We start from the raw sequence: 14,700 nt of genomic DNA on the forward strand, positions 1-14,700 counted from the left end.
ATTGTGGAGAGTCGTGTTCATCTACCAACTATTGCACTCATCCTCACTAAATCATCTCAATTCATTCAAACTTGATATCACAACACAATCTCGCGACGTAAAAATCTTCACTTTAGTGGAATTTTTTAATTTCAAAAAGTCGTTCCGTATGAAAATTGTTACACTTTGTAAACAAAAAGTTAATGTATCCTTAAGCTATTAACTTATTAACATATTAGGATACACATCGTGTCACTACGAACAAATAGACTTTATTGTTAAACAGGTCAAATACTATCTGTAAAGCCAGGTTTTATGTGTTAAAGTAACATTTGAGTAACGACTTCATAAATATAGTAATGAAATTACTGACTTTGTTGTTAAATAGGTCAACTTTTATCTGTAAAAGCCGGGTTTTATGTGTCAAATTAACATTTGAGTAACGCATTCATAAATATAGTAATGAAATCACTGAGTTTGTTGCTAAACAGGTCAACTTTTTATTGTAAAAGTCGGGTTTTATATGTTAAAAGCAACAATTGAAGCCGGATTTTATGTGTTGAAGTAACATTTGAGCAACGCATTCATAGATATGGTAATAAAATTACGCAACAACTTAAAATATTAATAATAAAAAATTATTTAAAATATTAGATCCATTTAATGTAATTAGAAATAAAAGTATAGTTGGTTATTGATATTTTTATTTTGTAATCTATTTATTTGTATATAAAAATAAATAAATAAATAAAAGCGGTAGAGATAAATGGGACAATTCCAAGCAATAATTAAAAACTTGCGAAAATAAATACTAAGAAACATGTGGGGAGGCCAACAACGTAATTTCACACTATAAAAAGGAAGATTAAGAAAAGTAGTACTAAATATCTTCGAAGATAAAAAAATTATAAAAATAGAAAAGTTTATGAAAACCCAACGTTTAAAATATTATAAAAATGACTTTGTACGAATGGATGCAACACGTCCACGTCGACAACTTTCCAATGTGCCTGCCGACAACACTTCTCCCCCCTTATAAAATAAATGGTTCCAATATTTTTAATATAATTAAGAATTTCAAAATTAATCTTTAATACTATATATATATTTTTTAGGATAATTTGTAAAATTTAATTAAATATTGAATTTATTGATTTTTTTTTTTTAAATTTTAATGTGCCAAGATATGATATGTTCTAATTATTTGAATGAAGGAGGACAGAATCGGAAATTTAATCCGTTTTAAATTATGATTTTTTTTATATTAATAAAATAATTTGGGTAATGGGTCGCGTGTGGTTCACGTAAATTTTAAGGCAGTGAGTGCGTCTGGGTCAGTATGATCATAGTGCGGTTTGAAACAAAGTTTGATTTGTTGATATCTAGTTGGGCCAATTTGCAAGCTGAATTTAATTCATTATTTATTTATTTATTTATTCATTTATTTTATTACTATAATTTATGATTCCTTTATAGGTAGACCTCCTTGATTTTGGCTACATTTCTAGTGTGTTTGGTTTATAAATTTTATTTATTTTTTAAAATTAATTTCATGTTCATGAAAGTACCAATAAAAAAATTTATATTAGAAAAATAATAATTCATGAACGAAATTAATTATTCGATGAGAATATTAACGCTTAACGGAAGTGAATTATAAATTTTTATAAGCGTTGTTGCCAAAATCTAGACGGAATAACATTGTTGACCTTCACGTGACAACAACGATAAAAGTTGTTTGAAGAACGAAGAATGTGATCTACGAGAGGTATGCATTTAGGCTTCATCCCAATTGTTTCGATTTTGATTTTCTATGTCAAAACTCTTTGTCATAGATGTTATCGCATGTTATTTAATTGGGTGCTATTATCTATAATGATATTAATTTTTATTTGTTCAATTATTAAATTTATATTAATGGCATAACTTTGATTTTAATTCGATATTAATCTATAATATATAGTTTCATCCCTCTCTATCCATCTCTATTATTGCATTTTATTATTTTCGTGGAAATGAGTTCATTTTTTTATAAAATTTAAAGCTATTAACGATAATAAAATTTTAAACTAAGAAATAATTTTTAATTTTAAAAAAATAGTTTCGAGGCAGTGGTGAGATTTAAGCAAATTATAGTTAAATTAGTGTTTAATTATAGAGATTAGTTAAAGTTTTTAAAGTAATGTGGTCCAAATTTAAATTAAACTCAAATTATAAATACTATAATGATAATTAAGCCTAATTTATATAATTGCACCCAAAAAAAAACCTAATTTATATAATTGAAAACCGAAAAAAAAATAATAATATTACAACTAATTTAGATTTTTATTCTAACAACCTATCACAACGTATCTAATAAGGTATTATTATCTTTAATGACATTAATTAATTGGTTTAAATAATATATCCTATAGTTTAGGTTTTATATATTTATTACTTTAGTTTAAAAAAGTAGAATTGGAAATTAAATTCTCATATATTATTCATTAATATATGTTTAAATCGTCGTATTTAATTAATTTTTTTTAACAATTGTGAGATAAAAAATGGTATTATTTCTATTTAATGGTTATTATATTATATTAAATAATAGCTTAAAAGTAATTAGTGAGATTTGGCCCAGTAAATAGAGATTAATTAAAACTAACATTATAGATAATAATGCATAATTTTAACATAAATTACTCAAATTGGAAGTATTCTGACGTGGCACGTCGTTATTGGCAGGTGAAAAGATTTACGAGTACAGCTAGAAGTGGGGATACTAAGATTACCTGCAACCGGCTAGGGAAGATAGGAAGGTTGTAATTGGTAATGGTTGAGGTAGCGTGGGGTTACTATAATTAGAATAATAGGTTTAGTAAAAATGTTTTGAGGTTGAGGATTACCCAATGGGGAAGGAGCTAATTTATCTGTCTCTATTTTTACTTTTTTACTTTTTTTATTTTCCTTTGCCTTTTTTGGTTTCTCACCGCCACGTGTAGGTCATCTATTTTTCTGTTTTTTTTAATTGCTCAATTCTTTGCTTGATCATTGAATTAAGGGGAAATTTTGTAGATTAACCTGGGGGGGCCCGCAGCTAATTAAACTTCCCATTACTTATATGAACGTAAATATCAAAAGAAAATATTTAAAGTCGTCTAAAAATACCATTAAATACATCGTTAATTTATTTTTTAAAAAATAAAATTTTTAAAAGATTCTATTATCACAAACAAACCGGGAGCTGCTCTCCCATTTTTGAATTGTGAGATCCCACCTCGGTTGTTGGAGAGAGGAACAAAACATTTCTTATGAGAGCGTAGAAACCTCTCTATAATAGATGCATTTTAAAATTGTACGTAATGGGCTAAAGTGGCTAGTAGTGGACTTGGGTTGTACCAAATGGTATTAGAGCTAGACGTCGGACGTGTGCCAGTGAGAACACCGGGCTTGTGGATTGTGAGATCTCATGTCAGTTGGAGAGGAAAACAAAACATTCTTTATAAGGGTGTGAAAACCACCTGTGTCTAGTAGACACATTTTAAAATCGTGAGGCTGACGATACATAATGGGTCAAAGCGGATAATATCTATTAGCGGTAAACTTGGGTTGTACCAAATGGTATTAGAGCCCGACATAGGGCGGTATGCCAATGAGAACGCTGTGCTCCCAAGGAAGCGTGGATTATGAGATCTCACATCGGTTGGAGAAGGAAACAAAACATTTTTTATAAGGGTGTGGAAACCTCTCTCTAATAGACACGTTTTAAAATCGTGAGGCTGACGACGATACGTAACATGCCAAAGCGGACAAAATCTGCTAGCAGTGAACTTGGGTTGTACCAAATGGTATTAGAGCCAGACATCGAATTATGTATACGTGAGAACGCTGGGCTCTCAAGAAAGTGGATTGTGAGATCCCACATCAGTTGAAGGGAGAAACAAAACATTTTTTAGAAGGGTGTGGAAACCTCTTTCCAGTAGATGTGTTTTAAAATCGACAATACGTAACATGCCAAAGCAGACAATATCCGCTAGCGGTGAACTTGGGTTGTACCAAATGGTATTAGAGCTAGACATCGGGTTATGTGCCTGAGAACGCTGAACTCTCAAGAGGAGTGGATTGTGAGATCCCACATCGGTTGGAGAGAGAAACAAAACATTCTTTATAAGAGCGTGGAAACCTTTCTCTAATAGACGCGTTTTAAAATCATAAGGTTGACGGCAATACGTAACGTGCCAAAGCAGGCAACATCTGCCAACAATAAACTTGAACTGTTACACAAGCTAACAGCTAAGCACTATCGAAAAGATGTTTAGGTTTAGAATGAGAAAACAAACATGTGTATACAATAACATTGTTAAATAAACATGTGAAGAAGTAAAATAAAATAAGCAAGGAATCAGGTTGACACATAGGGAAAAGGGAGAGAAGAGAAGTAAGTAGATCAAAATGTGTGTACTTTAGACAATTTGATATTTCCTAAAGATTTTGATGTTTCCTATGATAACTTATTTTAATGTACACTCAAACATGTTACACCTATGTCTCAAAACCCTATATACTTTAATAACATCAAATTTAAAAAATAATAACCCCTCACAGAGGTTGGTCAACATTTGCGGCAACGCAACTCAATATTTGAAGCTCAAAAACGTGATTGACTTGTCAACCTACGAAACTATAACAATCTAGACCATTCCCTCCTACTCTTTTTTGTTCGTGTTTAATCATTTAGAGTTTAAGGTTTAGACGTTTAAACATAGAGAAATAAAATATTTAGTTTAGCTTTTATAATATAAAATTAGATATTAACATTTTATTTTAGTATTTTGTCGGGAGAAATTCGAGTTAAGGAATCACATTAATAAATGGTTAAATTACTGAATAACTCAAAACTCGATACATCTTTATTTTATTCCAAATTTTAAAGTTAGTTTATTTGAGTTTTAAATCTTTTTTAAAATATTTATTGAGTTTTAAGGTTTTAAAAATGTACTTTTGTTTATAATTTTTTTTTTAAAAAATTATTTTAGGTTCCAAGTTTTTAAGAAGTAAATAAATTTTTTTGAAATTTTTTATTTTCTATTATATGATTTACTTATTATCGACGTAAATTAAGTTATGTGCTTTAAATATGTGGTCGTATCAATATAGATGCTTATTTTTAACTTATAATATAAATAACAAAAATTATTATTTTTTAAACAGAAAAAAATTAATGAAATAAAGTAGATTTCAATAATAAATATAGAAAAAAACATAACAAAATAAAAAATATTAATTTCTAAATATTGCAATCTTTACTTCAAAAATACCAACTAAATATAATGTTTAAATTTATGAAATTGAAAGTTTAATTTTTATTTTTATTTTAAAGATGACTGATTTCTTTTTTTTTTCAATTTTAAATTAACCTGGAGTCCAAATCACCATTCAAAATAATTATTTAAAAAATCATAATGATTTATTATATTAATAAATAAATTTTCATAAAATGCAAATATCCAACATTCATAAGTCACATCGAACGTCAAATATTCTTAATCTTCATAATAATCTTAAAAGTAGAGTAGAGATGGATTGTGTTATAACTCTATATACGGATTGATCGAGTTGACCTAACATAAAAAGGTGAATTTGTACTACAAATTGACTTGAATTTTCGCTTTTTCAAAAATTCAACTCAACTCAAACCCAAAAAAATATATAACCCAACCTAATCTTTATAGTTTGTTGAACTGTCTTATAAACTTGGGGAATAAATTTTTAAAATGTTGACTTCTAGAAACAAAATTGAAATAGATAGTCCAAAATTAGTCGAGACTTTCTATAATTAGAAGGGTTGAATATTTGGATTAAACATAAACTCTTGAGTTTATCAAAATAACACATAAATTTCAAAGATTCTGAAACAAGGTTCAAGCTAAATCTCAAATTAAAAAATAATAATAATTACAATTTATGAAAAATGGTAGAGAGATTATAGTAAAGAAAGAATATGAATAAACTAATAGGAGTTGATAAGAAATAAAATTATATAGGTTTGAAATAATTAAACTTTAAATATTTTTCAAAAAGTATTTCAAACTACTTTATAACCTTTTAATTTCTGTACTTAATACCTTTAATTGCTATTTACAGCTATGTTTTAACTATTTATAAAACACTTTTCCAACTCATACAAATCTTTTTTATACTTAAATTAACATATAAATAAGTATTTATATTAAAAAATTTTAGACATTTTTGCATTTTACCGGCTGGTTAGGTTAAAGATGAACACGAACTAAGCTAAGATATCACGAGTTGAGATTGAATGGTGTGTGTGGCCCTATGGGGAGGTTATGTGTAGGGTCAGCCTCGACCTTTTACCGAGGCTGAGGGCATGTAATTGGGTTTCTGGGTTTGAATGCTTGGTTCTTCTTTGTTGGCTCGGTTTTGTCTTGTGTTAGGTTTTTTTTTGTTATTAGTCTAGCTTTCTGATTTTTTCTAATTTCAAAAGAATCATTTTTAGTTGCTCGAGAAATTGTATTTGGTCTCCAATTTCTATCAATTTGAATACCTTGATTTTAATACTATTTGCTGAAGTTCTATGATTTTGAGATGATTATAAATTTGATTATAATGATTATGTTTCATTGAACTAGCTATGATCGTAGACTCAACCTTGGTTATTTTGAAATAACTGAGTCATAACTAACGTTAAAAAAATTTACGATTTTCAGAAACTCAATTGCATGCCCTCAGCCTCGGTAAAAGGTCGAGGTTAACCCTGCATATAACCTCCCCATAGGGCCACAGACCATTTAATCTCAGCTCGTGATATCTTAGCGTGAAATTTGTTTTCATATAAGTATAGAATAACCCTATGGTCAATCTCGGCTAGGTATGACCCTGTGGTCGGCCTAAAATAAGTATGAACTTTTGATCAACTTTGACCCTTGTTTATTTCGTGGATGAGGGAAGGTCTTTTCTTTATGGTTTTAAGACATGTATGTCGAGTTCAACAACTTCAATTGTTCGATATGGAGCTTATTAGACCCAGCGCACTTGTGGGCAGGACAGATCTCTAATGGTTTGCATAACACTTCTCACACGAGATTTCTTTCCTTGAAATTTCGTCTCTTAATTGTTGCTTTATAGTAACGTGTGATTCTTTTTTTTGTATCATGATAGGCTAAGACGAGTTGCTTCCCGATGTTGTTGAAGTATTACAAAATATCTAAAATATTACGTTACGGTTACCCTCATGCACGCATGTTTTTCATACTTTTTTACTGACCTACCATTTGTGCGTCTACTTTTACGTTACTTTTTTCGAATACGACAATTATTGTTACAAAAATTTAAATAAAGTGTTGTACGTAATTTTCACGCGACGTTTTCAAATTAATATATTTTATTTTCAAAATTAACAAAAGTATGAAATTAATTTTCATACCTTAAATGAATTTATAAAATTTTGTGAAAAAAGAAAATGGTTTTTGTAAGTCATGAAAAGAGTATTTTTTTGTAATAATCACGAAAATAAAATGAACGGTGATAGATGTGTTTTGAATATTATGGAGGGAAGGATCCGCCGTACACATACACACGACCGCTACGTGTTGATTAGTTGGTTAGTTATACAGACGGCTGTTCCCGTCTATGAAACACCACGGAGAAATGCGTTGCAAAACAGAGGATTATTACCTTGCAATATCAAGAGTCAACCGGTTACCGGGTGAAACCGGTGATTTGGCTTGATGAAAGAGAGAAATAAAATGTTTATATATATTATTATTCCCTTGCTCTTAGAATGGGTCTGAAATGTTCCTTCATACGTCCCATCCTCTTCTTTCATCTTTCTCCGCCCTGAAATCACTTAGTTTGCTAATAATTTCAGATTACTCCGGTGCCGGTATCTTTGCCGACGGGATGACTAATGCTAATATCCCTAGAGCTTTTGCTGCTCGATTCTCTCTTTGACTGAGTTTTTTTTTTTTTTGTTGTTGTTGTCTTTTACTGTTTGGTGACCGGCGAACGGCGGCGTTTCTGGCCGGAAACGGAAGAGACGAAGCTGTAGTTCACTATCTACTTGTACTTTTTTTGTTCGCTTGGTTGTGTTTCTGGTTTTTTTTTTTTTTTTTTAAACTTTGTCCATTCAAATTGTTAGTGCGATTTGTTGTTTTAGTCGTTTGGTGGTTTCTGATTACGATTGATTTATACTGTTCGATCAAACACGGTGATCGATGCTTGAATGTTGAATTGGATCGACTGCGAAGGCGCGTGGTAGAGAAAATTTATTAGAATTTAGGATTGGGAACTTCGGAGAGACATTAAGAGAAGATGTTTGATCTTAATCTCAATGTCGACTCGGTTGATGCGACTCAGAAGGAGGACTCCGTCGTGTTCTTTGAGAAGCTTCCTCAAGGCTCGGGGAACCATGTGGATGAATCAGGAACTTCCAATTCTTCGATTGTCAATGCGGATACCTCCAGCAATGGCGGCGATGACGACTCGTGCTCCACACGCGCTGGTGGCGAGCTCTTCACGCTCAACTTCGAAATATTGAAGGCTGGAAGCACGAACGATATGGTCACTAAGGAATTTTTTCCGTTAGGTGGAGCGGTGAGTGCTGAATTCGGGATTCCTCAGGGGCATAAATCGGCCTCTTCTTCGTCATCTTCATCGAGGAAGAACTGGATCGACCTTGCGTGCAATCGAAGCAGTTCAGCAGGGGAGGGGAGAACGGTTCAACCAGTTCAGCCTCAGCCGGTGAAGAAGAGCAGGAGAGGTCCAAGGTCTCGGAGTTCGCAGTACAGAGGCGTCACATTCTACCGGAGGACTGGGCGGTGGGAATCTCATATTTGGTGAGTGAATTTGACTTACTAAAAAAATTTGTTGAATCGTGTAATTGTTTGCTTTTGCCTCTTTCGTTAAATTCTGATAGTCCGTGCGTTCACTCAGTTGACGTATCCTTCCGTTGAATTCAAATGAATTTATTTGCTTGATTGAATTAGATTTCTAATGCACTCCGATGTATGCTTCATTAATCATCTATTGTCTAAACTTCTTGTTTTTCAACTGTTCGCGTGCAGGGACTGCGGGAAGCAAGTCTATCTCGGTACGACTTTGACTCGATTACTTAATTTGCTTTGATTTGTGTTATTTATGGAAATATTTGTCATCTACAGCATTTTCCGAGTTTTGTTTTTTAAGGAAATCTTCGTTAACATATTCTGTTTTGGAAAATTCCTGACGAATTTATAATTCTTCGGTTCCTGTAGGTGGATTCGACACGGCACACTCTGCAGCAAGGTAAATTCATATGCGTGGAGGAGAAAGCCCACACTTACCCTATTATGAGCAAAGAATTTGTGTTTGACTTTTTGAAGTTTTCTAAATTTAGAGCATATGATCGAGCTGCTATCAAGTTCAGGGGGGTAGACGCTGATATTAATTTCAATGTCAGCGATTATGAGGAAGACCTGAAACTGGTTAGCTGAAGTGCCGTCTATTTTATCTTTCCTTCAGCGAATTCGTTTCATCGTCAAATTACATGATTTAAGAATTACTTTTCCTAAGAATTTCCTTTATCCTTCAATAATATTCTCGAGCAGATGGAGAACTTAAGCAAGGAAGAGTTTGTTCACATACTTCGTCGCCAGAGCACTGGTTTCTCAAGGGGGAGCTCAAAATATAGAGGCGTAACATTGCACAAATGTGGCCGATGGGAAGCTAGAATGGGGCAGCTCCTTGGGAAAAAGTGAGCAATCATAATGTGAAATTGAAAATCATGCTTTACTTTTGATCTTTGGTTAAGAGGCCTATGAATAAACGTTATATAGCAAACTGAGACTTGGTTTCTAGCCTTTTCTCAATGGATTATTTGTTCTTTCATCACTTGGAAAAATAGAAATCTAAGATGCCTATTTCTTAGAAGAAATGGGATGGTGTTTTCATCACGGAGGTTATAATCCTTTCTGCAGGTATATATATCTTGGGCTGTTCGACAGCGAGGTCGAAGCTGCAAGGTCTTAAAGCACGAATTTCACTCTACCTGAACTGATTTTATTATCCTGAACTTTCAACCTCAATAGGCATCCAACCAACACGTCTCCCTTTTTATTTTTGTGGAAATTAGGGCTTATGACAAGGCCGCAATCAAATGTAATGGGCGGGAGGCAGTAACCAACTTTGAGCCTAGCACATACGAAGGAGAGGGAGTTTCTGAGGGCAGCAGTGAAGGTATATTGCTATAAACCATATACGCTTATGCATGGATGATCTGGTTGGTCATCACAATTTGTTCCAACTGGTTTTTGATTGTGTACAAATTCCATTATAGGTGGTCGGAGTATGCTTGATTTAAATTTAGGGATTTCACCCCCCTCCAACTGTCAAAAGGATGATAATGGGCATCTGCGATTCCAATCTGGTCCTTGCTTTCCTAATGATCGGAGCACAATGGTAAACACTAAACAAAGAATTCGTGAAACATTCCAGTTTCTATTTAGTAATGAAAGTTCCCAAAAATGAATGACTGACAAAGAAAAATTATTTGAATTATGTATGTTGAAGATGGAGAGCAATGCTCGTGCAGCAGTTGGCGATCCACCTGTGAATGGATTGGTAATGACATCAGAGCATGCTCCCTTATGGAACGGTACACAATCTAGCTTCTTCCCCAGTGAGGTGAGTTTCACTGATATGATGTTATTTTAGAGCTTAGTTCGAAAATTTGTGAACTTTTTCGCTATCAGTTTCCTGGTTGAACTCAAAACAAATATGGTTCAATCAATTGTATCCCACAGCATCTTTGATTACGGAATTAATTGCAAGGGTAGTCGGCCCCTTTTAACTTGCTGCTGTACATCATAGAGTATTACGATCAAAATAGCACTTGATGTTTTTCCACTCATAATGTCCAATGACTCAATGGATGAACAATTTGACTTTAGCAATCATTGAACTGCTTAGTGGATAACATAGTACGACACTGCACGACTTATTCTTGTGAGCCCACTAGATGAATGAATAGTCAAACTTGATAGAAGTGGAGGCTAATATTTGATCTAATGTTGGAAACTATTAACAACACATCAGATGCTAAAGCAAACAGGACCTGAATTACATGGTATTATCTGAATTTTGCTTTCAGGAAAGCATGACAGAGAAGAGACTTGCATTAGGTTCATCCCAAGGAGTCCCTAACTGGGCATGGCAAATCCATGGCCCGATTAATGCCGCCCAAATGCCACTGTTCTCTACTGCAGCATCATCAGGATTCTCATTTTCAGCTACCCATTTCCCGGCTGCCATGCCTCCGCCTCACCAACCGAGCTCAATCGCCCAAAATATCCATTTCAATTCTCCCAAAGCCTCCCTCAACTCCGCCCAGTATCACCACCTGTTGAACCAACAACATGCACCGCCATAATCCTTATTCTTCTATATTAGAGGGTGACCATAAGTGAGATATGCTTAATTGGTTATCTTCATTTCATTTGTATGCTTTTAAGTAATGATTAATTTGCACTTCTATGGCTTGATTTCTGACTAATAGCTCATTACAAAATACTATGTTTCACATTTCTGTACCTTTCAAACATGCTTATATAATACGTACTCCTGCATTCACTATTGTACAGTTCCCTGCCCCTAACTTTTTCCTTTTTTCTGTGTTCCTGGTAACATTTGTCTCAGTTTCTGGTTAGAACTGTACCTTATCATGTTCTTTGCCCTTTTTATAAAACATTTTCAGTAGGGTTAAGAAGTTAAGTTTCTTACATGTTATCGGACCCAACGTGTCTTCATAGACCAAAATTTACAAGATTGTCTCTTTTATTATGGGGTGTCGGAGGGATTCTAGGGTCTAGAGAAAGTTGCGGAAGGAACAACCGTGTCGTTTCTTTGGATCTAGCTGTTGAATGTTTGGGTGATATAATAGCTCAGTTTTTGGTCATTGATCCCTGAAACGCTAGTCCGGACACTTAAAAAGGTTGAGAGAGTCCGGTGCAGTCATATTGAGGATTATTGGAAGGTAGTTACACATTGACTAGTTTAGGAAATGATCATTGGGTTATAAGCAAGGAATACATCTCCATTGGTATGAAACCTTTTGGGGAAGCCCAAAGCAAAGCACATGAGAGCGTATGCTCAAAGTGGACAATATCATACCATTGTAGGGAGTCGTGATACCTAACATGATATCAGAGTCATGTCCTTAACTTAGTTATGTCAATAGAATCCTCAAATGTTGAATAAAGAAGTTGTGAGTCTCGAAGGTGTAGTCAAAAGTAACTCAAGTGTCCCTTAACTTAGTCATGCCAATAGAATCCTCAAATGTCGAACAAAGAAATTGTGAGTCTCGAAGGTGTAGTCAAAAGTAACTCAAGTGTGAACAAACAGTGTACTTTGTTCGAGGATTCCAAAGAAAACTGTTTTATTAATATGTGTGTGAGCTTCTTAACCTCATTCCAATTTTGTTTCTACTTTGTCAGTTCAAGTCGGACTGTGATTTATGGTATTTATATGCTTTTGTTTGTGTGTGTGAGTCTGCGTATCTGTGTGGAAACAGTGAAATGCAGGGCAGAAATGAGGAAACGTGGTGCTCTCATATTGCCGCCTTCCAATGAATTATGCAATGTTTTAATGAATACAGGTCCAGAATTTCAGATCAAACCAATAAATTCTGTTTTTATTTTTTGTAGATAATATTTTTTATTCTCTTGGCTCATCTCCATTTGCCTCTCACTTTCTCCTATCCCCTCCTATTAGGATACTTCACCAATATCATTTTCTTTTCTAATTCCACTTTAATGCCTATTTTTTATATTCTTTAGAACACTTTCCAACCCGTCCCGGAGGTAAAACCACGTTGAGCGAACCGATAGTTTCGTAATGTACAAGGTGAATGGACAGTTAGGCGTCTTAGTACCCGAGGTTAAGTCAAAGGTTGATGTGCTTAGAGTCGTGAAGGGTATTTCGATAACAATGAAATAGTACCTTGACAAAAGCTTATATTCTTAAGATGTTTAACCGTCGTAGAGATAAGTGATCTAGTTATAAAAAAAAAATATATATATATATATATATATATATATAATTCTTGTAACTGCCCAAGCTTAGTGTTGGTAGATATTGTCTTCTTTAGCCTTTTCATTTCAGGCTTTCCGGTTTAAAACACGTCTGCTAGGGAAAGGTTTCCACATCCTTATAAAGGGTGTTTCGTTCTCTTCCTCAACCAACGTGAGATTCTCACAAATCCAAAATTTCTCTTTGGAATAATAGCTTAGCTCACTCCAGTAAACGTGAGATTTGAGAATCAGTACCGTATAAAAAAAAATTCAAAAAAGAACCTTTTTTAAAACAACCAGCCTAAACTTAAGACTTGATTTGAGAATTAGTACTCTATACTTGTTTCGATATAGTAGGAAGGTTAGTTTACCTTTTGGCAAGCAATTTACCCATGTCATGGTTTGTACTATGAGACCCGGCTTTGCTTGTCGACTTAGTATTCCTTGTAGATTTCTTGTTAATCCAACGCTAGAACGTTGTTAAGTGGATTGTTAGATATGTTGCATGTCATATCGTTCAGAGCCTTCAAGCCATTTACAAATGAAGTAGGTTTATGGATTGAAGCGTTATAGACTACCGTATGGATTGAAGCGTTGTAGACGTTGGATCGATAGCTTATAAAATCAGTCATTAGTGCCTTCGTTGTTGTTAGTAAAGAATTAAAAGAGGGTTAGGTGATGGTTTATAAAAAAATAATTAATTATAATTTTGAGAAAAATACTTTTTTTTTTTTTTTAAATGACTGGTTTGCCCTTTTATCTTAACTCATTGTACTGTCAAATCAATCATCTCTCTCTCTCTCTCTTTGCTGCAATTGTCATTTCCCACTCTCCCATTTACTTCATTATTACCTCACTTTAAACCTACCATTTTTGTTTTTATTTATGTTACAATTAATAAAATATATTAATCAACTTTTTCCTTTATCTATAAATATTTAACTTTAATTTTTTTTTTTTTTTTTTTTTTTATCAAATTTTGAAACTAAAAAAACAATATTATAGCTTAGGACTATTTTCAAATATAAATATAAGGAATTTTAACATTTTTATAGTCCATTTTTTTAAATTTTCCTTCAAAATAAATTATCTAATGTTTACTCAACTTCTCTCTCTCCCATAGTTACATGCAGTAAGGCGTTCGTCTTTTGCTTACATTCTCATACAAACACCAATTTCAATTTCTCACATCTTGCTTTTAAAACTCTCTTTTGAAATCTCTCTTATCCCATTTTCTAAAACTTTCTTCCTGAACTGGGACCAGAGGCTCGAGCATATGTCGCTTTGCTGTAGGTGACGCATGAACGAATAAGCTTAACTCACTTGTTGTTGGAAAATGAGTGCCACACAATCGTAAGTCCGATGCCATTAGAGTGTGTGACCAATGGTATCAAATTTATTTTATTTATGTTTGAAAATGCTCATAAACCAGATAACATGAAAGGCGGGAGCAAAGTAGAGAAAAAAATTGAACCGGGATTGTGTCCCTATATTAATGGTAATAATTTTTTAATTTTTTAAAATAATTAAGGAAAATCATGTCATTTTGAAAATTTATTGGTAATTTTTTTAAAGGTGGTAATAATTTTATCTATATATTAAACATACTTTTTCTTTTTTTTAAAAAAAAAAAAAAAAAAAGAGAATCCTAAAGTTTTTTTTTTACGATATT

At 33.1% G+C, this 14,700-nt stretch overlaps 1 protein-coding gene across 2 annotated transcripts; it reads left to right on the plus strand.

Moving 5' to 3' along the window:
- The first annotated feature begins 7,779 nt into the window (after positions 1-7,779).
- LOC111451859 (ethylene-responsive transcription factor RAP2-7-like) lies at positions 7,780-11,595 on the plus strand. 2 transcript variants are annotated; one of them, XM_023092447.1, is made up of 10 exons: positions 7,780-8,819; positions 9,048-9,073; positions 9,237-9,267; positions 9,359-9,446; positions 9,570-9,715; positions 9,939-9,983; positions 10,094-10,197; positions 10,298-10,419; positions 10,531-10,644; positions 11,111-11,595. In XM_023092447.1, the coding sequence occupies exons 1-10, from the start codon at positions 8,296-8,298 to the stop codon at positions 11,387-11,389; spliced, it is 1,479 nt and encodes a 492-aa protein (XP_022948215.1). In that variant the 5' UTR covers positions 7,780-8,295; the 3' UTR covers positions 11,390-11,595. The 2 variants fall into 2 exon arrangements, with proteins under 2 accessions (XP_022948215.1, XP_022948216.1); XM_023092448.1 differs by lacking the exon at positions 9,939-9,983.
- Positions 11,596-14,700: the final 3,105 nt, after the last annotated feature.

Source organism: Cucurbita moschata, unplaced genomic scaffold, assembly GCF_002738365.1.
Source record: "Cucurbita moschata cultivar Rifu unplaced genomic scaffold, Cmos_1.0 Cmo_Scf00013, whole genome shotgun sequence".
Lineage (NCBI taxonomy): Eukaryota > Viridiplantae > Streptophyta > Magnoliopsida > Cucurbitales > Cucurbitaceae > Cucurbita > Cucurbita moschata.